The sequence below is a fragment of the Zea mays genome, chromosome 7, assembly GCF_902167145.1.
Source record: "Zea mays cultivar B73 chromosome 7, Zm-B73-REFERENCE-NAM-5.0, whole genome shotgun sequence".
Taxonomy (NCBI): Eukaryota; Viridiplantae; Streptophyta; class Magnoliopsida; order Poales; family Poaceae; genus Zea; species Zea mays.
This window is the reverse complement of record NC_050102.1, coordinates 144,140,861-144,166,979: the sequence shown is the minus strand read 5'-3', so window position 1 is coordinate 144,166,979 and position 26,119 is coordinate 144,140,861. Positions and strand designations below refer to the sequence as shown.

Sequence of the window (26,119 nt, the reverse complement as noted above, 5' to 3'; positions counted from 1 at the left end):
GTTTTAATCACCTAGCAGTAACTACACACACTTATATTAGGATCTGAAGGTTCAGCAAAAAAACTATACTCGTTGCCAAATATATCACAATTCTCAGTTTTCAATACCGATACTTTTGCATATGCTTAAAGAAGGTTAAGGGTGTTGGTGTGTCAATATAGAATGACTGCACCAGTGAAATGTTGGGTTTAATTTAAAACTGTTTATCCATGTTGCCTTATATTCTTTTACCGATGGGACACAATGGGCAAAATTTCTATTGTTCATTCGAAGAGGCCGAAAACAAAACAAAGGAAAGCAGCCAGAAAATCACAAGATATTTCTAAACAAAATCAAATCTACCACAACAGATAGAACAAGTAAACAGGTAACTGACTTAGTTCACAACTATCCTAATAATCAATAATAAACCCAAAATTCTGAATTGTTTTCGTTGTATGTAAGTCAAAATAATAACCAGTGTAACACATGACACATTTATATATAACATTGTTTAAGGTCCATCTCAATTCAATAGGATAACCCTCAACTTTCAATCCAAAATAAAGTTTATCAACCATAGCGACTATTTTTTCCAATGCAGTGCCCATACACTCTTTAAGCTCTAAATGTTTACTCTATTTCTACATATTCCATGCGTGTATGTCACCACCCTACTAATATTGAACAGGAAGTTTAAGAAAAAATACAATGGCAAGCACCAATTGATCTACCAAGTTCCACAAAGATTCAAAACCCCGGAACTAAATGTGGTACCGGAACTGTAAACAACATTTAGATCAAACATACTAAACATGCATCGCTTGTTACAAAAAAGGAATCATATTATACAGACTGATGCTACCGTAAAACCAACGAATAAGAAGAGTAATGTCCTGAAATTTTTTGTGGATGCAAATTGGCAGTAGATGAACTGCTAGTAGATGCCCTCCAATTGTGCTGATCACATCCTGAACAACAATTCCTCGTGTCCACAGCTGATGGAGCAATGGTGGTGAAGTTGAGTTTTAAACAGTCAAGAATGTGGCTTAGGTTGAATCACCGTACTGTTCTCCCAGTAGTGTTAGGTTTTTGACCTAATTAGAATTAGGATCCCATTCATGGCCAATTTGATGTATATGTTAGTGAGCTATTGCACATTACTCATGATTTATAAACTTTACCTTGTATTTTTTAAATAACTGGCATGGGGTTGGCCAATTGTTGTAGATAGAGAAAAAATATCTTGTGTGACTTGCAAATCCAAGATAATGCTACCAACCAGAGTATGGATTATATATATTTTTTGTTTTATCTGCCAACAATGATTGTGTTAATCCCATTGGAAAGCACTAAAAAATTATCGAGTTGATCCCTTAGTGTACAAAGGATGATTGCATAGGCTTTCCTAAATTTTTCCATGGACAATATTCTTAGGTTCTCTGTTTCCTTCTCTTTACAACATGTGTTCATGTATGCATGTGTTTTGTTTTATCTACTGAAACAGTCATGTAAGCCAAAAGGAAGGGGAAGGAGAAACTAAGAACAATAGGCATGGGAGGCATTGGGAAAGAACAAATCTGCCCTTTGTGTCTGGATCAAGTTAAATGTGGTTGGATCAAAGGTATTACCCATATTGAGATTAAGGCATCAAAACTTGCAGGCCAGAGGTGAAATATATAGGAAACGAAAAATACAAGCTAGCAACCATTGAATAGAACATGCGAAATTTGCTTGCAAGAATGAAATAGAGCTCTGACAAAACTGAACCAGCACATCCTGGATGCAAATTGGTAGTAGATGAACTGCTAGTAGATGCCCTCCAATTGTGCTGATCACATCCTGAACAGCGATTCCTCGTGTCCACAGCTGATGGAGCAAGGAGGTGGTGATGAAGTTGAGTTTTAAGCAGTCAAGAATGTGGCTTAGGTTGAATCACCGTCCACTCGATGTTCTCGGTGGAGCGCGTGAGCGACGCCCGTCCCGTGGACCAGCCTACGCCGCGCATGTCGAAGGTGACGACGGCACAATGCCTTCCGCCATCCCCAGCAGCATTAGTACTAAAATATTGGACAATTAATATCCTGATGCGAATTGAGTAGCAGATTTCTCACTCTAAAATGAAGATACAATACTAAAAACATTTAAGAAATAATATTGGTAAAATATATGTTCTAGAAAGGCTGCAAGTTGATCTAAAAGGATAATTTATGATTGTAAGATGTCCAAAAACTAAGAAAGGAAACACTGCATTTAATCTGGACTTACAAGTAGCCAAATTTAGGTACGACACTGAATTCTGGAACAACCCAAACTTCAGTTATGTGAATTAAGTGTTCTCTTGTAGATCAACACAGCAACAACAGTCTTAAATTTAAAACGATATTCTACAACACTTCTAGTTAGCAAACAAAAATAACCCCCGACTTGGCTCAAACTCTGATCTAAGTTGAGGTCAACTTGGGTCCAGTCTGAAGTCTGAACCAGCTCTTCAAGGCCATTCAAGCTGACCTTAAGTCCTGATGAGCACAACATGAGTATGAACAGGATTAACAAATGTAACTGAAGAACCTCAGGACAAAATTTGAATGTTAGGCTAACCTTCATGCAGTACTATTCCTCACCCAAGGTAAAAACACAAGCTGCAACGGAAATTGATAGCTTTGCACACCTGAGAGCAAGACTCATTTTGTCACTATGTCCTGCCGTGGCTTGCTGATGCATTCTTGACATCTAGATAGCCAACTTTCCCTATTCTAACATCCATGCTACTCCAATGTTCAGAAGATTTAGCATACCTCCAGCATTTGCCTCACACACATGAATCTGTCCGGCATGTTCGACTTTGGCTCCATCGCCAAACTCTTGCTGGTCGCATGTGGACACCACACACAGGTAGTACATGTCATACATCAACCCGTAGTGCAGTACCACTTTGAAGACTACATATGTTCTTGCTGGCGATGAACGTGCCGTGCAACCCGTACGGGACGCGGCCCGACAGCTTGACGGCGGCCTCGGCCCGCATGTCGCGGGCGTTAACGACGAGCATTTCCGACGCGCCGCGGCCCTCGTCGTGCACGTAGCACAGCAGGTAGCCATCGTCCTCCGCGGCGCCCGCGGGGGCGTCGAGGTGCGGCACGAAGCAGGGCTCGCCGCCGTACCGGCCGTCGCCGTAGATGAACTTCTCGACGGTGCCTGCCTCGAGGTCCACCTTGGCGAAGCCCGACACCTTGGGCCACGGCTCGGCAATGGCGAGGTAGGCGTAGCGCGTCCTCCTGCCCAGCAGCTGCTGGTTCACCATGCCGGCCTCCAGGTTCACCTGGTCGACATCGCTCAGGACCGCGTGCCTCGAGGACGTGCCGGTGCGCGGGTCCAGCGGGATCTCCGACAGCACGCTGCGGAAGCTCTCCTCGCCGGCGGCGGACTCGTTGAACACGGCGTCCGTGGGGGTCATGCAGGATCCGATCACCACGATCTCGCCCGTGGCCTCGTCCTCCCACGCGTTCCAGAGGTGGAAGCAGAAGCAGTCGGGGACGTCCACCCACAGCAGCCGCGACGCGTCGGTGGCGCGCTTCGGCAGCACCCCGAACCGCGCGGTCTTGTTCCTGTCGTACACCACGGGGGAGCCGCCTAGGACCATCTCCTGGAGCTTGAACACGATCTGCTGGTCCGGGATGATGGCGTGGTTCTCGGTGACGGCGAAGTCGTGCATCATGGTGGGCGCGTCCACGGGGATCTCGACGTCGGGGGACTTGCGGCCGTCGGCGGTGAAGTAGAAGTACTTGAGAGACGGGTGGGGCGGTGGAGGCTAACAAGCGGCGGGGGCGCAGGGCACTGGAGGCCACGGCCGCGGGTGGAGGCGAGCAAGCCATGGGCGGGGGCGCAGGGCTGGATGTCGCGGCTGCGGATTAGGGTTTCCATGGGAGATGGGCCTCGTACAAATTGGTAGATGGGCCTCACACGGCGCATGTGTCTTTGTCTTCATGGTTTGCAAGGTAAAATTAGTACCACATTGCCCATCGATTGGTGTTGAAACCTGTTTATATGTCTTCCTGTGTATGCAGTAGTACTATTGTTATCACCAGATGTGTTATGGGATCATGCACAGTAGTACTATTTTTTGTACAAAAATGTGTTATGGGCTGAACTGAGAGCATGCACGGGAGAACCAGTAACAAGCGGGCCCTACCTGTCAGAGACCAAACGACAGAACACAAAAAGGCAGGCTACTATTGCAGCCTTAATAAGTAGTAGAGATTACTTCTTTAATATTGTTGTCAATTAATCAACCAAAACCCACAAAAAGGATATATGCATTTTCAAACTTCCTCCACGATGGTTCTACTAGAGGTGTATTACTGGTAAGTGAGGTCGACTGGTCGAGGAGTGATTCCAAACCGTTCGCTTGAGCTAAAAGGGGCACATGCAGCAGCAGCTGTGGCTGTGAGCCACTCAGGGAAACACTAGGATGGCTGCAACGAAGCACTAGCCGAACAGCTAGACGTGGGTCGTTGGAGCTTGGAAGTTCAACGATCGCCCGGCGTGATCATTATGGTGCCGCATCTTCCCAAGAATTGGAGTACTGACCGCCACACGCCGTATCGGGTGGACGTTTGGAGTTCCAGCTCCTCGATTGGTATGCAAACGATGGGTTTTTAATGTACGAAAGACGAATCGTTTATATTGAAACGATCACTGCTTTCATCCTCTACATAAAGCCGTTCTCCCACTCTCTGAAGTCCCTGCAATATCCGATCCAATTCGTCCTGCAAGCCTGAACACTGTGCAGTTGCGCTCCAACAACCGAGCGGTAATGGCGGACTGGTCGTCTCTCCCGGCGCACCTCGTCAACCGCATCGCGGACCGCCTCCTGGCCACCGACGAACTCGACTACTACATGGACCTCCGCGCCGTGTGCCGTGGCTGGCGTTCCTCCACCACCGACCCCAAGAGCAGGCCTTTGGACCCGCGCTTCCGGCCGCACCAGTGGGCTATGCTCCACGAGGTACACCAGAGCGATGAGCGACTCTTCGTCAACGCCGGCACCGGCCGCTTCGTCCGCAGGTACCTGCCGTTGCTCCGCAGGTACATCGTCGTCGCAGGCGCCGCCGGCGGCTCGGTCGTCCTCGCGGAGAGAACCGCTCCGCACGCCGCCCGCGTCCTGAACCCTTTCACCGGCGCCATGATCAGTTTCGATGCGCCTGTGCCGCCTAACTTGTGGCAAGTCGCTGCTCATGTGATCGGCTCTTCGCCGACGCTGGTTCTGCTCTGTAAAGATTCTTGTACGATCTACTGGGCTGATCCTTGTAGCGGAAGTTTCATGGAGCATAATGAGGGACGCTTTGCTCGTCCTCTGGTCAGATTGGCCCTCGAAAGCAGAGTCTATGCTGCTGCACGAGAGGGTGGACCGTTGGTGTTGTTCTTCGTTCCTGATGCCAGCAAGGTATTGGATATAGCAGCTAAGCTGCTCGCTGAGTATTTCTCCGGCGGGAACCAACGGTTTTTTCTCGTGGAATCTGGAGGGGAGATTCTGATCGTTGTCAAGCTGATTCATGGCGTCGTTGTCTTCAAGATCGACACCGGGACCGGTCAGCTCGAACTGGTAAAGAACTTAGGCAGCCGAGCCCTCTTCGTCGGGGACTGCAGGTGCCTGTCCGTGGATGCTGACAAGTTCGCGTCGGTGGAAGCCAACTGCGTATACTACGTCGTGGAGGAACCTTGGTTCGACGTGTGCGTGTACAGTCTCAGCGACAAGACTGAAGTGAGGGCTGGTGGAGCCATAGATTCTCTGAACCCCATCACCCTCAGTGTTGACCCTCCATTCTCGGAAGTTCAGCTCCTCTGCTGCTACACTTTCATGGTCCAGGAAGTGTTTGCAATGTTATTGGTCGATGAGCTTATTGAACGGAATAGGTCGATGATGTTATGGAACTTAGAATGACGAATTAGACATTGTAGTTTTTTTCCTCTACGATTAGTGTACCTTGGTTAAGAATTCATTCTATCTGCTGTATCTTGCACTATAGTTATTGGCACCGATCTGCAGAGTGGGCTTTTCCTCCTGTATTAGCGCATCCAGTCGGCCGTCCTCTTCCATATATCCCGCGCGACAACCTGCCTGCCGGAGTTCTCCCGCTGCGTTCTGGTCTGGGCGGTGACTATGCGCCGACTGAAATGTCGCCTCTGTTCCCTGGCTGTGAGAGGTAAGCCGGGGACGAGGGTGCCACCAGGCCATAAAAAAAACTGAAATAACTAAGTTCTTGTTCATAAGGGTTGAAAAAAAGATTGAAAAAATTATGAAAAATTTAACTTAATATAGAATTAATCCTACTTAAGTCCCTCGCCATAGGCAATCCCGAGGGCAAGGGTAGCAAATGATCGATTGTTATATCTAGAGTTCTAGGTGGTAAGAAGGTAATTGTTACTCCTTTGATTCAATATTAATAGAATGAGAATTTATTTATTTTTTTGTAATACCTGTTTTTTTTAAAATGACTGACTCACTAAACGATTCATATTTTAGTTATTTTCATGAATGAGGCTAAATTATGGAATGACTAAGTATTCATAAAATGTCTGAGGCTAAAATATAGAATGACTAAGTATTCATCTCTTTTCTTGTAATGTTTGTTTTTTAAAATGTCACTCACTAAATGACTTCTATCTTAGTAATTCTCATAAATAATTGGAGTTTAAAATATAAAATGACTGAGTATTTATAAAATAATGTGGCTTATTCAATTTTTTTCTTGTAATGCCTATTTTTTTAGAAAAAATATCTGACATACTAAATGAATCTTAGTTATTCTCATGAACAGATGAAGCTAAAAAGATGGAACGATTGAGTTTGTTCCCTTTCATTGCTGTATTATTGTTTTTTTGGTAAAATTACTGGCTTATTAAATGACTTTTATCTCAGTAATTTCCATAAATAACTAAGGCTAAAAAAGATACAATGACTGACTCTAATAAAAAACCTAAGATAAATATGTCAAGCGGGATTTAGTTTTGAAGTTTTCATTGTGATGAACATAATGGTAAAATCAATTTTCAATTTTAATATTGGATTTAGTACATATTGATTTTTAAACGGAACGTCAAAGTATGCATCTGAGCGTCTTTTTTTTAAAGTGGCTGCTGCATCGTGGGAGGCTACCGTTGGGCTGTCCGAGTGGCTGGTGCATCGCGATAGCGTGTCATATGAACATTTTTATCTAGGAAATGGTGTATCCAGTGTTTCATCTCTATAAAATCCTCTCATTGCCTATGAAACTACCATATCTCTCTTCATTAAATTGCATGTCGTGGAACACCTTGGATCCCTCGTGCACGGTTCACCCCCACTCCATCTCTGTCGACATCGCTGCGTTCGTCTGATTCTCTCCAGCCCACGCATACCTCTTAGTTTCTCTGTTCGTGGCACTAACTTCTTCCTCTCTGCCCTCCCTGTTCGTCTCTCTGTTCCTGCATGGGAGATTGGGTTTCCAAGCTTCTTGTGGCAAACCAGATCGTGGGTAACGCCTTGGCCGTCGTCGGCCCTCTGCGCGTTGGCCGTTCGGCCCTCTTCCCGCACCCTTCGATGGATGTTGTTCTCAAGCTCCATGCTCTCCCGAACGTGGCCTGACCCAGGTGTTCTTCGTCGGTCGCTTCTGGGTGTTGCCCCCGCTCTTCGGCCAAATAAGACTGGAAGGCAATTGTTAAAGATATATGCTAGGGGAATCCTAGATCAACTCGACGAAGGAGACTATGAAAGGTGGGATTGGGAACAAGGGCTCGGATGAGGTGACAAGGGACTCGTCCTACATGATAGCAAGACATCCTCACCGCAAGGAATTTTGCAAGATCCTACCAGATTAGAGATAATACCAATATCTTATAAATATGGCAAATCTTATATAAGGATAGTATCCTTTGTAATCCGGGATTAGCTCGGTCAAGGTTCATTACTGACCATATCCCCGGCCTTGATTCATATTATATAACTGACTCAAATATGTAACCGCCACTTTATTGACCTATAAAAGAACCTAAGAGGGTAGATCATCAAATGAGTAAAATGCATCAGTGGTCCTTGAACTTGGAACACTGTATCACTTAGGTCACTGAACTTAGAATTGTTTGCTGTCTTGTGTAAAATCGTCCAAAATTGGATTTGCTCAAACCGGATGACAACTTGTCATTGCCACGTTGGAGCCTTCTCACGATGTGCCATTTGTCACCTGGTATGCGCAGTCTCTAAACTTGGCATGCTATGTCATTTATGTCCTCGAACTTGGCATGCTATGTTACTTGGGTTTCTGAACTTTATTAGTGTGCTCCAACATAGAACACTACGACGGCATCATGTTTGAACAAATCTAGTTTTGAATGATTTTACATGGGTCGACTAGGACCCCTTTTTCCTGGTTTCCTAAGTTTCGGAACCTAAGTGACACAGCATGCTAAATTTAAGGATCACTGATGCATTTTGACCATGTTACATAGGCAATTGCCATCACCGTAGAAGATATAGTCTATTATCTCACATCGAGAGTCTAAACCTATCTAACACTTCTTGTCTATTTGTACATTTTTACTTTTAGTTCCTCGTCTCACAATGTATTATATACATTTATTTTTGAAAAATCTTCGACACTCCCTTTTCACTCTTATACGTCAGTCACTTCAGCATGATGAGATCGAGAAGGATTGACACCAGTGTCTTGATGTTGAACATGGTCGTTGCTTGCACACATTTAACTAGTGGTGGACATTTTAAAACTGAAAACTAAATCCGAAACCGAACCGAAATCGAATAGATCGAATTGTCGGACTATTCGGGTTCGGCTTCGGTTCTTATACGTGCTATATTTTGGGAGATGGGTTCGGTTCCTCACCTTTAAAACCCGAATAGACCGAATAAACCGAAATATAAAAAACTCTTAATATGTGATTGTATTATTATATGATTTATGAACTTATTAGATAAAAATAATGATATCATCTTAACGATAGTATATATATCTTTATATGCTATTTTTTATAGTCACTTGTTGTAATAATAGCATTTCCAATTAATTATTCATTGTATATATTTTAATAAAAGATACTAGTCTCTCTACTATTCAGGACCGAACTGAAATTGTGATTCTATTCGGGTTCGATTTCTAAAACTATTTTGAAAATTTCAGTTCTCATTTTTCAGAATCCGAAATTTCACAAACCCGAATAGATCAAACCAAATTACCTAATAGACCGAATGTCTAGCCTTACATTTAACTAGAAGAGGATTTAATCCCTTCTAATTCTTTTTTAAATTGGCGTAACCGAGCAAGCCCTAAAGTGGTGGTCAGCTGGTCACTGTGGCCACCAGGTCGACAACCACCATAGAGCGCACTTCAGTGTCACGACTAGGGGTGGTAATGGATAATGATCCAAATGCTTCTTCATAAAATGATAGGACCTTAAATAAATTTTAGTTCAAAAATGAATAGAAATATAACTCAATTCTAATCCGATTAGATCCTTAAATCTTATAGTATAAAATTTAGAGTCTATTATCACCCTTAGTCACGACGCTCTTGCTTTAGGTGAGCAGCCTCCAGGCACTCGATCTTGACTTCTTGAGTTTGCCTTGCATCACCTAGAACGTATCGTGTCGTCCAACAGAATGAGCTAGCCGATCGTCTAGTGGAATTAGCCCACCAAACCGCGAAACGGCTCCGCAACCCAGTTAGGACTTGTTTGGGTAATCTTAGATTGGAGTGGATTGAGGTGGTATAAAGTGTATTGAAGTATAATATGAACTAATTTCCCTTTGAATCCCTAAAATACACTTCAATCCACTTTAATCCCTCTTTATCCAAACAAGGCCTTATCGGGTCCGAGCACTCCGATTTAGGCGACTTCTTTTTTTAAACATCCCTTACTAGGTCACGTTTCCAACCACATTATTTGTTCTTTGTTTCTCTCGCTCTCTCCTCTCTCTAGTGCTTTATTGGCGGTTTCAATTGACATATGAGAAACAACAACTAGAACATTTAGTTATTTCATTTTTTAGAAATTATCTCGGAAAAGATAAATAAGTTATTTAAAATTATAACATGCTTAAGTCATTCTATTGTTCAACTCAAATATTATACACACAATCATTAATGATGTGTTTGGTTTGTGGAGTAACTCTATGCTTAATGAGGTCTTGCATCATAAGTTCATTCCATCAATTTTGGTGAAATTAACTCATTCCTCATGTATATACTAATTATTAGCTTATGAGGAATGGGGTGGTGATGGATTAACTCATTCTATTCCACAAACCAAATAAAAAAGTGAGGAGTGTGAAGAAGATGGATCACTTCATTCCTCAAACCAAACATACTCTAAGTAATTTAATAGATTTCAAACATTGGATCATTTCAATTTCGGTAAAAAACTTAACAAAGTTGCAACATTAAGTCATTCTATTGTTTTGGAAACAGAATTTCAATATTAAGTCATCATCTAATATCATACACATTATTAAGACAATTTTATAGATTTGCAACAAAAACACTCAATCAGTTTAGAAATACAACATTAGTCATTCCACTGGGGTAGAAATTCTATATTAAGCCATCTCAATGAATCCAATCAAAATATTAAGCCAATTCTCGGGTAGGTGTAGGAGCCCTAATCGCTCGAGCCGATCATCTTTTCATAACGGATGAGGCGTGGGGCTGCATTAGACTCGTTTAGGTCCTGTTCGGTTGTTCCGGATTGGAGCCCCGGATTAATTCCTAGCCGGATTACTTCTCTAATTTATATAGATTTTGATGAGCTGGAATGAATCCTGGCTCATTCCGGTACAACCGAACATGCCCTTAAAGTGTGTGACACGCCTGACGTACTGAAGTGCGAGACGCGCGAGAGGTGTCGTTTGGCCAGGTTGAAGTGCGGCGGGTAGTGCACCAGGATCGATTGGGTAATTGCAGTGATGGAACTCTAGTCCATCACTCTAGGTGTATGACAACACTATTTTGTCACCTAGGGTGAAACTAATAGGCTATTACTCAGACTCGATTAAACGCATCAGACCGAGTCAGCCACACGTGTTCAGACGAGATGAAGCACGCCCTAGACTCGATAAAACATGGTCAGGTCTACTCCTACGACACCCATCTTGCTATAGGCACAAACAAATGCGAACAGGAGAAAGAATACGCTGATATCCGCATCCACCGTGGTGGCTGGTGGGTTCTTTTTTTGCGTGATGAAGTACGAGAGCTACAGGAGTGGTACAATGCGCATCTGAACTTTGCATTTTGCACATGCTGAGTCGTTTGCGCCCTCTGCTGGACCTTGGAGCCTCACTTGCGCTGGCACGATCGCCTTATCGGCCCAACTGTCGCCTCCTCTTGCGGCTCACCAGTCTTCGCATTGCTCTGTTGCTGCTGTAGCCCATCCGGCACGGCTGATTCCGCCTGCTGCTGCACCTGAAAATCCTCTGAAGTCGCTTCGCCTGGAGAGACAGTGCTGACACACATGTGCATGAGCTGTGTGATTTTGTTGCACATACGCGGCCATACGCATGAGCTGTTGGAGGCAGCCAGTTGGCAGTGCAAGGTGCATCGAAGTGTTCGCAGTTTGCGCAACTAGCCACCATAAAGGCAAGAAAAAAGGCCCGAAAAAACAGAGCTAACTGGATGAGCTTGATTTTCGAACTTTTGGTTGCGTAAGTGTACCATCATCCTGCGTGCACGACAGCAGGCTCGGCTTCGATCTGTAGGGCCTAACAAAAGGCTGATGGAGCGATGAGACGCTTGCTTTCGTCGCGATATAAGTGTTGTTGGAGCAAGCTGAGAGGAACTTGCTACCGGAAAGTAAAGAAGTGGAAAAACAAATCTCTACGTTTGCCGCTGACAACAGCCATGGCTTGAATCTCTGTCCAGGAAAAAAAACAGTTCTATTTCGATGGCCAAATGAAGCCACAGCAAGCTAGGGATTTGCTTCGACCTGAAATATTGAAAGATGAAGTGCAACAGAAAAAGAAGTCTCCAGAAAATACGTGGAAAACCCGGAAGCAATATTAGTAGAAAACAGCTCTAAACCTACGGTGATGTCTAATTTTTATAAACGGTTTCAGTTATCATGTGTTAGTAAAAGAAAACCGATGGACCCAATTAAAGAACCATCCGTGGAAACATATTTCTGTTGGTGGTTCTCTTAACTTACCTGACAGTGGAAACCGTCCTTTTTTAATGGTGATTGGTGTAATGGAACCACTATTGAAAACGAGACCATCACTGGCGGTTCTCTTACACCAACCGCCAGTGGAAATAGATGGGTTTCACTAGCGGTTAAGTTAAGAGAACTGCAAGTGAAAATATGTTTCCACTGGTGGTTTCTTACTCCAACTGCATGTGAACGTTGTAATATAAAAATCCCTTCTTCCTCCCCAATCAGTATCGTTTCTCGCAGCCACCGTCCATTGTAGGTGATTTTGGAGATCCATGTTTCACAAAATACAAGGATGAAGGTTTTGATCTTCATTTTTAGAAGAAGATTGCTAAGAAATGTTGGTTCATATTTCTCTTGCCAATTTTTATTAATTCTTGCTCAATTTCCTTAAATCAGGATATACGGTTTCACCATGCATGTGTTAGAGAGAATAATATAGCTAGCTTTTTGTCTCTATTTCCTTAAATCAGGTTGCTTAAGATAGTTATATATTGTCTCTCCTCTCTCTCATTTTCACGTTTAGTTCTTAATTCAGTTTATCCAAGATATATTTAGTTGTTTAATGAATGGGGTGCATTTGTTTGTATGGTGAGAGAGGAAGATAGGTTTGGTAATTAAGATTTTTTGTTATTAGTTGCTAGGAAAGTTTGATTTATGTTTCTATTGCCAATTTTTGTTCATTATTGCCCACTTTTCGCCACATTTTGGATCTACAGTTTCACCATGTGTTAGAGAGAAGAGTAGCTAGGTATTTGTCACTGTTACCTCAAAAGAGGTTGCTTAAGATGGTTAGATATTGTCTCTCCCCCATCTACTTTTCATGTTTAGTTCTCAATTCAGTTTATCCAAGATATATTTAGTTGTTTAATGAATGATGCATGTGTTTGTATACAGAGAGAGGAAGTTAGGCATATATTGTCTATTTCTATGCATGCATACTTTTATTGATGAGAGTTTGAGAATAACATGGTGATTCTATTTGAGATCATAAGGCAAATAAGTTCTATAAGATGAAAGGTAGAAAGTACAATACATCAAAAAAATGTGTGCCACTAGAAATGTATTATAAATGACCAGTAAGTACGTACTTAGGACAATGTTTCAACTAAATAACCGATCTCCCGTTATGTAGTGCCACAAGCAATCACCCAGATCGGTCCTCTATGGGTTCTATGTGTGCGAGTTCATGAGAGAGAACGAACAATACATCACGAACCCTGATAAGGTATTGTTAATAATAGTCTCTATGTATTTATGTCATTAAAGATGCAAATATATTATCAAGTATAAATATATAATGTTTATAAACTTTCTTTACATGAATTTCAACTAAAAAAGATAGACCACATGACCGAAGGTGCATTGTACAATATAATTGAGGACATGTGCTCATTCATATTAAAAGGAGTCATTCCATGTGAAGGAAATTATCATGATCCTACTAGTATCTTAGCTAGGCTAGTGTTTAGAGTACTAAAAGAAATTAGTAGACTAAATCTTAGCTAAGATAGTTATTAGAGCTTAGGTGAAAACTTTGATGTATAGAATATGTTATGCATATATGGTTCTAAATACAAAACTTTGATGTATATAAATGTATGATATAATTTAATTCCATGTTGCTTTCAATATCAATATATAGCCCTGTTTGGGATAGCTCCAGCTCAAAGAAATTTGGTGGAGTTCGTGGAACATGTCATTAGGTGCTCCAGAAAATCGTGGAGCTAGAGTTGTAAGCCTTTAAAAGACATTTAGATAAGTCATTTTATCTATTATTTAGATCAAAAATATTTTAAAACTATTTGAAATGATATTATAAACTACAGCTCCACACTGAAGCTAGAACCTAGAGCCATCCCAAACACCCCATATATAATTTATTTTATATATATATATATTATATAGTTTATATATCTAAAGCCCTGACCAGATGTGACATTCGGTTAAGCCGGACCAGGTTTGAGTGTCTATAAAATAAGCCCTAGAGCTAGGGCTCAATTTTTGACGCCCTGCACTGATGCACGAGCGACGGTGCCCACCCAGGCGCGTGCGACAATGGAGGTTGTTCGAGAGCACGTGGCGGCGGACCCCAAGGCTGCGGTTGCGGCGGTGGTTCCTCGATCCAGAGTTGTGGCGGTGGCTCCTAGATTCGGAGGCGCGGTGGGGGCGGCTCCCAATCGGAGGGCGAGCGGCGTCGGGCCCCGGGGCGCGCAAGCGGTGGTGACTCCGGGGCTCCCAGGCGACGACACTCTCGAGGCAGGCGGTCAAGCGGCAACATCGCTCCCGAGGTAGGCGGTGTCGCACTGCCATTCTCGAGCGGCGGCAGCACGTCGTAACCCACGAATGACGGTGGCACCCTCCGACGTGCGAGCAGCGACGGTGCCCACCCAGACACGTGCGACATCGACGGTTCCCGAGAGCGCGCGGCAGCGACGGACCCCCAAGGCTGAGGTTGAGACAACGGCGGTTCTTCGATCCATAGTCGAACTGAAGTCATTCTCCCACTCTCTGAAGTCATCCTCTACATAAAGCCATTCTCCCACTCTCTGAAGTCCCTGAAATATCCGATCTAATTCGTCCTACAAGCCTGAACACTGTGCAGTTGCGCTCCAACAACCGAGCGGTAATGGCGAACTGGTCGTCGCTCCCGTCGTACCTCGTCAACCGCATCGCCGACATTCTGCTGGCAACCGACGACCTCGACTACTACATGAACCTCCGCGCCGTGTGCCGTGGCTGGCGCTCCTCCACTGCCGACCCCAAGAGCAGGCCGCGGGACACGCGCTTCCGGCCGCGCCAGTGGGCTATGCTCCACGAGGCAGGGAAAACATTCTCGGCGAAAATTTTTCGAGAAAACCGAAAATCACGTTTATCGGTGGGATCCGGTTTTTTATTTATCGGCCGAAATTTTCATCGATTTTGAATCCAGTTCGTCCAAACCTACAACTATGTATTTAGGCTACAAAGAAGAGGTCCAAAACGCTACCATCTACTTCTTTTAGCCATTATCTACAAATAATCTATATTTTTATGATTGAATTGAACTTTTTTTCTCTGAATTTTGTCCGAAATTATTTTGAGAAAAACGAAAAAAATCGAGAAATCCGAGAAACGCGTTTCTCGGTGAGGTCCGGTTTTTTTTGGTTACCGGTAAGTTAAACCCTGCCACGAGGTCCACCAGAGCGACGCGCGTCTCTTCGTCAACGCCGGCACCGGACGCTTCGTTCGCAGGGACCTGCCGCTGCTCCGCAGGTATAACGTCGTCGCAAGCGCTGCTGGTGGCTTGGTCGTTCTCGCGGAGAGAAGCGCCCCGCACGCCGCCCGCGTCCAGAACCCTTTCACTGGCGCCATGATCAGTTTCGTCGCGCCAGTGCCTTGCTTGTATGATCCCGCTGCTCACGTGATCGGCTCTTTGCCGACGCTGGTCTTTATCTCTAAGGACGATTCCCCTACGATCTACTGGGCTGATCCTGATAGCAAAAGTTTCGTGGAGGACAATGAGGGACACTTCACTCATCTTCTAGTCAGGCTGCCTTTCGAACGTAGAGTCTACCCTACTACACTGCAGGGTTGGCTGTTTGATCCATCCTTCGTTATTGATTTCTTCAATCACCATTTCGACGGCAACGCTGAATGCCCACTCGTGAACAAACGATGTTTCCAAGTGGAATCTGCTGGGGAAATGCTGGCAGTCTACCTGTGTCTTCATGGTCATGGCGTTGATGTTTTCAAGATCGACACCGGGAGCGATCTGCTCGATCGGGTGAATAACCTAGGCAGCCGAGCTATCTTTGTAGGAGAGCGCAGGTGCCTGGCCGTGGATGCTGACAAGTTCGCGTCCGTGGAAGCCAACTGCATATACTACGTCAGGAAGGAAACGAGCTGGTACGACGTGTCACTGTACCGCCTCAAGGACGAAACGGGAGTGAGGGCTGTTGGAGCCATATATTCTTTCGGCTCCAGCTTCCTCAGCGATGACCCTCCATTCTCGGACGTTCAGCTGCTCTGCTACTACACATTCGAGGTCCAGAAGATGTTTCCACAGTTGCAGCAGGATTGCTTTTTCTCCGAGTCGTAGGAGGTGTTTTTTTTTATTATAATCTGTTTAGATTATATAATCTAATAAATTTTGAATTAATACTTAATTCAAAATATATTGGATTATATAATCTGACTAAATTATAATCCTAAACAAACACCCTTTAGTTTTTGGGAGTGTTTTTGTTTTCTTTGCATTGTCTTCTTCCAATAATTTAAGAAAAAACATGTTGTTTGTTTGGAAAAATGTTGTAGCAACCTAGTCGGTTATCCTCCGGCGACAGCAGCTTTGTGGCGTTCGGAGCCCTGTATTTGTTTTCAGTTACAATCTGCTTCTCAGTTGTCCTTGTTTAAGATTTAAAATCTGATTCTCGGTTGGCCTGCTTATGCAAAAGCTACGCAATGGATAGACAGAACGTAATCTATTTTCGGTGGAACACCTGAATCCAAACAGGTCCATCATGGCATATCGAAGCAAGTATAGTACTTAAAACGCAGTGGGCAGCAAGCTTAATACTAATGCCATGTCTCGGTTGGTTTCAATTTTTTGTTTTCAATAGCGACATATCAGCTTTTTTGGTTTTAGTAGATAAATGAAAGTCCCTCTTTCATTTGTTATAATATTGGGTATGGCTAATTTACTGAGTGTTTCATGCACTCGGCAAAGCCTATAAAACGCTCGACAAACTCTTTACCAAGTGTTACTCTCAATAAAGAAGGCAACTGTTTCTTGTCAAATACTTTATGTCGGACACTCAGTAAAGACTTTGCTGATTGTCACCTAATAAGCAAAGATAAGTGGCCGTCACGGCCACAAGTGACGGTGACAGCCTTTGCTGAGTGTCCTCACTAACACATGGTAAAGGCTCCATCTTTGTCGAGTGTCTGCTAGACTAGCGCTCGACAAAGAAGGCTCCAGTGGACCCCTTTGTTAGATTTTTTGCCGAGTGTCGTGGCCACAACACTCGATAAAGAAACTTTACCAGTTTCCAAGTGTGCCTCTTTGTCGAGTGTTATTATAATGGTAAAATTCAGTGCGGCGCCAAGGCTATGCATGTACTGGAACATCCTCTGTTGATCCTCAAAACGAGCCACTCGAACCATCCGATCCGCCCTTACCCTCCTCACTTTTTCTAGCTGTGTTTGTCATATTTTACCCTACTGTTATAATAATGCAAAGAAAAGGTATATAACTCAATGGATGACGAGGCACAAAAGCGGTAACCTAGAGTTCTTGGATACGATACTATGAGTTGTCCTGCTGATGTCGCATGGCTAGGCTCGTGTTTGTGCTCCTTGGTCGCACCTGAGACAAAGTGCAAATAGAGGATGAGTCGATTGCCCCGTCCAAAATCCAGTACTGTCCATGTCTCTTGCCCAAAATCCAGTATTGTCCATGTCTCATGAGGACATCTCTGTCGATGTCCTCGATCCTCAGATCGTAATCAAACCCATGGACCTCCTATGCCATGGCAACTGTAGACGACGAAGTTTATATACCTCGGGCCCGTCCTTTCGGTTGTAGGTGACGTCCGACGTCGCCTTGCCCTTGTGGGCCATAGCATACATCGAGAAGATGGAGCAAAGCTGGCCACTATGTGACGATGTTGTGAGAAAGCCAACGAGATAGTTAGAAATCATGTGTAATCGAAAGTTAGACTAAATTAAAGAGAGCGCGTATCCATGCTTCTGCATATTGGGGAGGCTGTGGCTGCCTTAGTGGTGGGAGGGACCTTGCATCGTCAAATGTTGTTCGTGGCTAGCGTTGTGAGTCTTGTCCCACTCGATTGAGCACCACCTTTGTACCATCTGCTCCGAGCAGTCAGGATGCACAACACACCAATAAGGAATTATCTATCAAAAAACAAGTACACAACATATCGGAAATTAAAATTAAGTATATAATATCAATATTAATGTTCTGTATTTACCAACAAGTGCTCGTCTGGAGTTAACGACATGGTTCAGGCGTCCTTTTTGCTCACCTTCTCCCCAAGGACGGAGCCGTAGTAAGTGACGACAGCCTGAATGCGTGCCTCGTAGTGCATGTCCACGACGAGCTTCCTATAGCTCGTGGTAGCAACCACATCTGCTCTTGGCTAGTATCCAGGCTCGAATATGAAGAAATCATGCATACAAAGACAATGTATCCATACATTATTTTAACAAATGTATAAGAAATACGACGTATTAAACAATACAATGTGAGTAAGATTTACCCACAGTTCTTGCTTCACACGCTTCACCTTATCGTTAAATTGCCTGCCGTCCCAAGACCCCTGCATTTTCCAAAACCTTCTGATACTTGTTCAAGAGATTGAGAAAAAGTATTAGTTTTTATTTTAAATTTGAACATATAATATGAAAGAAGTAGCGACAACATTTAAAGTTACATACATTTCCCCATCGAGAAGAATAAGCGGATGTCTGTCATGAAGTATCGATCGCTGAGGAAGACTCGCGGGACCTCGCAAGTAGACATGCGTCGAACCTGAGGCGCCAGAGGCGTCCTGCTGAGCATCGTCGTCGTCGTCCTATTGCGCCGCATCGACAACGGGCTGCTGCTCCACCTGCTGTTGTACGACGTCGTTCTGCTGCGCCTCTTCCTTCGACCTATGGGTGCTCCCCCTCCTCGTCCTCGACCCATCGCCCACTATCTTTGTCCAACCACCTGTAATTATAGTAAGCAAATAAGCACACATAAAAATGTATTTAGAAACAGATGCGAAATAAATAAAATATAGAATTATATCGATTAAAAATAATCTTCATATGTGTCCGGATTAGCCAGATCATAAGTCTCATCATCACTTTCAACGATTTCATAGTCAACACCATCTGAAGGTGCAAATTTGTCATTATCATTGCCTTTAAGTCATTGTCATTGTTAACTAAGAAAAAAATAAAAAAATATCCATAGCTCACCTTTGCTTTTAACTAAAGTAGAGACGAGTAACTTCAAAAACTTAGTAACTTGCCCCTACTTATCAAGATGTCAATTAGTTATGTTTCCTTGATCTCTTGTTTTTTGTTAGACTCTAGAACCTATTTCTCATCCTGTATGCGTCTTCGATCAGTGGCAGTGCTCCTTTCTCTCCTACGTTCGTTCGACTGCGGTGACTTCTTCTATGGCCTCGAGCATGTGCAATTCTGGCCCTGCTTCGACGATGAATGTGGCCTTGATTACTGCGACGTATCTTGGCCACCAAACATGCGAGCATGGATCCACCACTGTGGACGAGCGTGACCTCAGTCGAGAATCCATCTCGAAAGAAGATGAAGTTGAAAAGAGGGATTCACATACCACTAAGGCTTTGTTTGGTTACTCTACTATGGATTACAATCTACATGTATTGAGGTGGATTGAGGTGTAAAATAGTTTAAGTTACATGTGGATTGGGGTCAATACTAGAGTATCTAAACTAGGCCTAAAAGAAGTTGATATTCATTTTTCTAAAACTACAACGGTCACTACCATAATCTGGCTCTTTGCTGAGTGCACAACGCTTTGTCGAGTGCTTTTTGTTGGACACTCAGCAAAAAAGTCTTTGCCAAGCGTCACACTCGGCAAAGTCCTACTCTCGGTAACAACCACGTTTACCGAGACTAGGACTCTCGGCATACGGAGACACTCGGCAAACAGCGACGCTCATCAAAGGGCCATCAACAGCCGTCTATAGCTGACGGTCGTTATCTTTGCCGAGTGTCCCAAGCCTGACACTCGACAAACAATGCTTTGTCAAGTGCCATTCTTCGACACTCGGCAAAGTATATTTTTTCTTTTCCCAATCAAAATTTTTGTGGTATGTTCCTACACTATGTAGACATACATGTTTCATTTTTGCACAACTATAAAAATGTTTGTTATAACTATTAGATTTTGTTCGTTTAATTGATTTTTCTTCAATAATTCAGATCTGAACTGCAAGTCACTCAAAAAATGTAAAACCGTGAATGCAAAAATGATATTCATGTTATTTACCATCTAGTTATTTAAAAATTGTATAAAACATAAACAAAGTCAGAAAATCATGAAACTTATCCACAAGTCGTGATATCATATGTAGAGGCCGTGGTAAAAATTTGAGCATGTTTCGAAAACGTTATCACGCACTATGTGAAGAATCCTAGCTGGTCTACATTGAAACTTGGTAAAGAAGCAAGCTTTGCCGAGTGTCTCCTAGAGCACTCGACAAATAAGATGACAAAGGCCCCACTGGTAGACCTTTGTCGAGTACGGGCTGGTAGACACTCGGCAAAGAGGTAACCTCTATACCGAGAGTATTAGGTGGCACTCGGTAAAGTTAATTTCTTTGCCGAGTGTCACATGGAGCACTCGGTAAAGGAGCCGTCTCCGTCACCAGGCGTCATGATGGCTGCTTTTATTTGCCGAGTACCGACTGACACTTGGCAAAGGCAAAGCTTTTTGTCGAGTGCCTAATAAAAAGTACTTGGCAAAGAAGCTATTGCCGATGTAATGTTCGCCGAGCTCTCTTTTTCGAGTGTCACACTCGGCAAACTATTTGCCGAGTGTTTTTCAGGCTTTGCAAGCACTCGACAAAACGCTCGATTCCGGTAGTGACAAGCATGAACCCTGTGCAGTTGTGCTTCAATCCTCCAACCGAGCTGCAATATGACGGACTAGTCGTCGCTCCCGACGGACATCATCAACCGCATCGCCGACCGCATCCTATCCACCGACGACATCGACTACTACATGGACCTCCGCGCCATGTGCAGTGGTTGGCGCTCCTCCACCGCCGACCCCAAGGGCAGTCCGCGGGACCCACGCTTCTGGCCGCACCAATGGGCTATGCTCGACGAGGTCTACCAGAGCGACACGCGTCCCTTTGTCAACGTTGCCACCGACCGCTTCGTACGCAAGGACCTCCCGTTGTTCTGCATGTGTGACGTCGTCACAGGCGCCGGCGGCGGCTTAGTTGTCCTCGCGGAGAGAACCGCCCCATATGCCGCTCGCGTCCTCAACCCTTTTACTGGCACCATGATCAGTTTCGATGCGCCCGTGCCTTGCTTGTATGAACCCGCTGCTCATGTGATGGGCTCCTTGACGACACTGGTCCTTACCTCTAACGCTTCTGGTACGATCTACTGGGCTGATCCTGACAGCAAAAGTTTCACAGAGGACAACGATGGACACTTTACTCATGGCTTGGCGGCCGGATTCCTCCTATTCTACCGCTGCGTTCTAGTCTAGGCGGTGACTATGTGCCGATTGAAATGTCGCCTCTGTTCCTTAGCTGTGGGAGGTAAGCCTGCGCCGAGGGTGCCACCAGCGGACCAGCGGATTCCAACGGACCAGCGGATTCCTCCTATTAATACTAGAGGAAGTAGTAGCACATGAAAGATATTGTTTGTTACATTTGTATTTTGCATATTTTTCTTTGATCGTGGTCCAAATAACATGTGCATCATCAAAGGGTTTATCATCTCTAGGTATGGTGCCATTTAAAATTTTATTACTTATAGAACTAAGCAAGATGTAGGAAGCTTGGGCATTTAAACGTATACATCTTAGCTCCTCTTTTGATGGGTTAATTAAAATATCATTAGAGGGCAACACTTGCATCTAAGATTTGTTCTATTTGATGACCCATGATCCTAAAAGCATTAAGTACACGAATAGATTAAGATGCAAATTTAGGACCATCCACAAGTAAGACTTCTAGAGTTACCTCCTCATTTGACATCGTCATCTCAAGGCGGCTAAGCCAGAATTAGAGAGACGGGCTCTAGTACCAATTGAAAGTGCCTTGAGGATATTTAAGGATTATGATGTCGCCTAAAGGGGAGGAGAATATGCAATTAAAGGTTTTCAACTTCACTGAACTTAACTTACTTGATATTGGAGCACGAAATTATAAATTGGAATCAACTTTCTAGAATTATATTGTTTGGTTGCACGTGGAAATGAGATTTGGAATCAGAGACCCAATTCTGCGGAATTGGACTATAACTAAAAACTCCTCCCAATACAGAGCATCACCCCTTTGTATTGCGTGGAATTGGACCACACAATTCTAAACTCCAATTCAGTGACATCCAAACAATAGAATTGGAATTGCATCTCATTTCAATATCGTGGCTGATTTGGTACTGAACACAATTCAATTCCATGCCTTTCAATATCGACATCCAAACGGAGCATTAGTAATTTGAACTTTCTATCATCTAAGAACAAGTTTAATAATACAACCTATAGTAGGCTTTTTATGATGTTGCATGTCACATATAGCCAAATAAAAGTATGTCATATATTAACCCTTCTATGATATAAGTGATGTATTTAATACTTGCTTCATCTCTTTATCTCACAAAGTGTCGAGTTTGTATGGAGCTGGCTACTAGTGATAAATCATTTTCTTTTTTTTCTACATTTCTTTTTTTCGACGTTATTATAAATCTAGCATGATATATGTTGTAGCCTGACTATATTATTTTATTACTAGGTGAGTGCCCGTGCGTTGCAACGGAACCGTATAATAACACGATAACTTATGTACATGTGTGTGTTATATGTATATGCCCGTGCGTTGCTACGGAGTTAATATTATAGAACACAATATTTTTTTATATTAATGTATTTTATCATAGCAACACACGAGCATAAACCTAGTTAGATTCTTATGTGGTGAGGTCACAACTATTTAATTCCATTATGCTCTATAGGTTGCATGTACACGAGATAGTTCACGGGCAACTACTGATGAAGTGGTTCCTAAAGAGCTTCGGGCTATATGACAGTAACATACTGATGAAGTGGTTCCTAATACAAGAGCATACAGATGAAGTGGTTCCTAATACAAGGACTGAAGAAGTGGTGACTGGAGGGCTGGGGGTGTCTCATCACAGATTGCTACGATAGAAGCTGGTAGTACTATTTCAGCAGGAGCAACATCGTCTCCACGCATTGTTAGATGTTTAATTAAAAATCACCCCGAAGAAGAAGAAAGTGTAATCTGGCCACTTAAATTGTAATATGTGAAGTGCAGTGTGTACCAGTATGTGAACTTGTTTGAAACTGTAATTTGTGAAATGAACTACTGTTCTCTAGTGAAAATAGTCTAGAATTCATTCAGTGATCTCAAGCACTGCTTTCTAGTGAAAATACTCCTCTATTTCTCTTGTAATCTATGAACTGCAGTTATTTCAGATTTCGGTAAAATAGTCACTTAAATCTGCAGTTATTTCGTATTTCTATGAAAATAGTCACTTGAATCTGTAGTTATTTCAGATTTCTATGAAACTGAACAATATTTATTTCTAAGAAACTATACAATAGTTCAAGACAAACTCAACAATAGTTCCTGAGAAACAGAAAAATAGTTCATGAGAGATTGAACAATAGTTCCTAAGAAACTGAAGAATAGGTCTTGAGAAACTATACAATAGTTCATGAGAAAATAGTCTCTAGTTCCTGAGAAACTTAAAAATAGTTCAGTTGAAACTGAACAAAAGTTCTCGAGATACTGAAGAATAGTTTCCGAGAAACTATAAATAGCCTCAGTAGTACTGAGAAAATAGCCTCAGCAGTTATTTCAGATTTCATATAAACACAAGTACACGGACTTAGCCATTTAGAGCCACAATGTACACAGATTGCTAGTACCTCATTCATAGAAAGCAGTTTTTTCCTTAAACATATGCTTTTTAGCCACAACAGGCACAAGTACATAGATTTAGCTCAGTAGTACAAGTGCAATGCATTACCTCATCACTACTACACTTAATACAAAAGGAACTACAGTGTGTACGCAGTACCACACAGTTCACTAAATACAAAAGGAACCGCATTACCAAACAGTTCACTGAATACAAAAGTAACTGCATTACCAAACACACAGTACAACACTTAATGCAACCAACCAAAAGTAATACAAACAGACAGCATCCACGACGCAGCCCGCCTTGTACGCAGCAACGGCCACAAGCTACACAGCCGCGACGACCTTCTTCTCAGCGACCATAGCCGCGTTGCCGGCTTCATTCGCAGCAAAATTGTTACTAATATTGTGTTTGCCAAGAGTGAATGCTGTTATTACTCAAGTATTATTGCATTTTACAAAAATGTTACTAAAATCTGTACCTCCAAATTGTCGTACTTCACCTGACGGCCAGGTCTAGGGGTCTTGTCAAGATCACATATACTCTTCATGATTTTGGAAGTAAAAAACTTCCAGCGGGGTGTGCCAACCAGTCGAGTGACAGGGCAATCAACATTGTCCTAATAATAAATCTAAAACAAATAAGAAATTACTGAATCTTAAAAGTTTGTAACTGGTTGTTATTACTGGATATTTATAGTGATATACATCTACACACAATGTAATTACTGAATCATGTGCATCTAAAAAACTACAACATAAAAGCAGAATTACTAAACCTCTGTGAAAAAATAACAGAAGGGTTATTACCATAAAAAAAGAATACATCCTTGGATGTGAGGTGTTGCAACATGCCTTGCTCTCTCCAACATGAACTTCTCAGACTTTGCAACAATATCATCACAGAGTCTCTGACACCAGTCATAATTCTTTACTTCCTCTAAACTTTCTGTTACAATATAGTCCTTGCCAGAAATGAACAAACTGGTTGTTGGGAACAACAAAGAGTTACAAGCCAAGATCAAAAAACATCTGATGATCCAGTCTTCTTCATATTGGTCATGAAGACTGACCATCCTTTCAACAACCCACCGGGAGACCTCATTAGATGAAAGCTTCTTATATGCAGCCAAACACTTGCTGCGAATCAATCTGTTGAAAAGGAAAGTAGTGTAATAGTGTTATTAAATAACTGCATAAAAACACACACCAAGGTGTAGAAGAAAGGAAATAGCAGTAAGTTCATGCTGGAAGAGAAGTGTAATTGATTTTTTTTAAATACAGAATGCATACATACCTTGTTGGTTGTAGTGTATCACCAGTTTTTTAGCATCACCAGTTTAGAATCCTTAGGGGTCATCTACAGCTGTAGAGAAGGTAGCAGTAATAACATACTGTATAGAACTCAGACCAAGGAGGTTTAATATAGAAAAGATGGCGTACCTCTTTGTGTTTAGTAGTTGTAAGTTCAGATGTGAAGGAAGTAGTGTTCCACTCTGCTAACTGCTTCGATTGTTTCTGTAGTCTTATCTGAGCAAGTGTTTGGAACCTATGGCTAAACTGGTGAACATAAATATAAATCCTTTTGAATAAACAAAAAGAAAGTTGATGTTGAGATTTTCGTTGAATTTGAGCAAGTTTGCAGTTCTTTTTTTATCAGAATGGGAGATGTGAAAAGAGTTTACCATGGAGTAAGCAGATTATCTATAGTCTGACGCTCCAAAGTTGATGCCATCAAACACGAAGGCCGGGGAATTGATGGTCTGCGTGCCGGCGACAAACTAAACCAAGATAAAAGTTGTCTAATTCAGTGTCTGAATCTTGCGAAATGCTTGCATATGGAGCGGCGTTGTTTCGATGGCCAGGCCACGTCCTTACTGGGATGCCTCTGTGAATGACTCGGATCATGTGCACGTCACTTGTGAAAATGCCAGTCCCAAAACTCATAGCAAGTCCTAGCACGACGGTGAGACCCATGCCCAAGACAATGCTGAGCTGCAAGGCGAACAGGACCATTAGCACGACATGGCACCTGGTTGCTGTTGCAGGAAAAGGGTTGACAAGGATCTGATACACATTGTTGTCCTATATTGTGAGTTTACCTGCAACACACAAGATGCCGCGGCAACGACCTTCTTGCTGTCATTCTTGGCGAACGATAAAAGTTGCCTAGAGGGGGGTGAATAGGCAAGTGGAAACTTTTTCAACAAAATCTAGAAACGAACTGGGTAAAACCGGTTCAACCGGTGTCAAAACCGGTTCAAACGGTTTGCACGAGCTCA

The 26,119-nt window shown here is 43.0% G+C and overlaps 1 protein-coding gene across 1 annotated transcript; it reads right to left on the bottom strand.

Annotated features, from left to right (window-relative positions):
- Positions 1-1,891: 1,891 nt before the first annotated feature.
- LOC103634160 (9-cis-epoxycarotenoid dioxygenase NCED4, chloroplastic-like) lies at positions 1,892-3,769 on the bottom strand. Its single transcript, XM_020541691.2, has 4 exons — positions 2,911-3,769; positions 2,418-2,498; positions 2,248-2,278; positions 1,892-2,039 (listed from the first exon to the last, which is right to left on the bottom strand). The coding sequence occupies exons 1-4, from the start codon at positions 3,695-3,697 to the stop codon at positions 1,892-1,894; spliced, it is 1,047 nt and encodes a 348-aa protein (XP_020397280.2). The 5' UTR covers positions 3,698-3,769.
- Between the last annotated feature and the right edge of the window lie 22,350 nt (positions 3,770-26,119).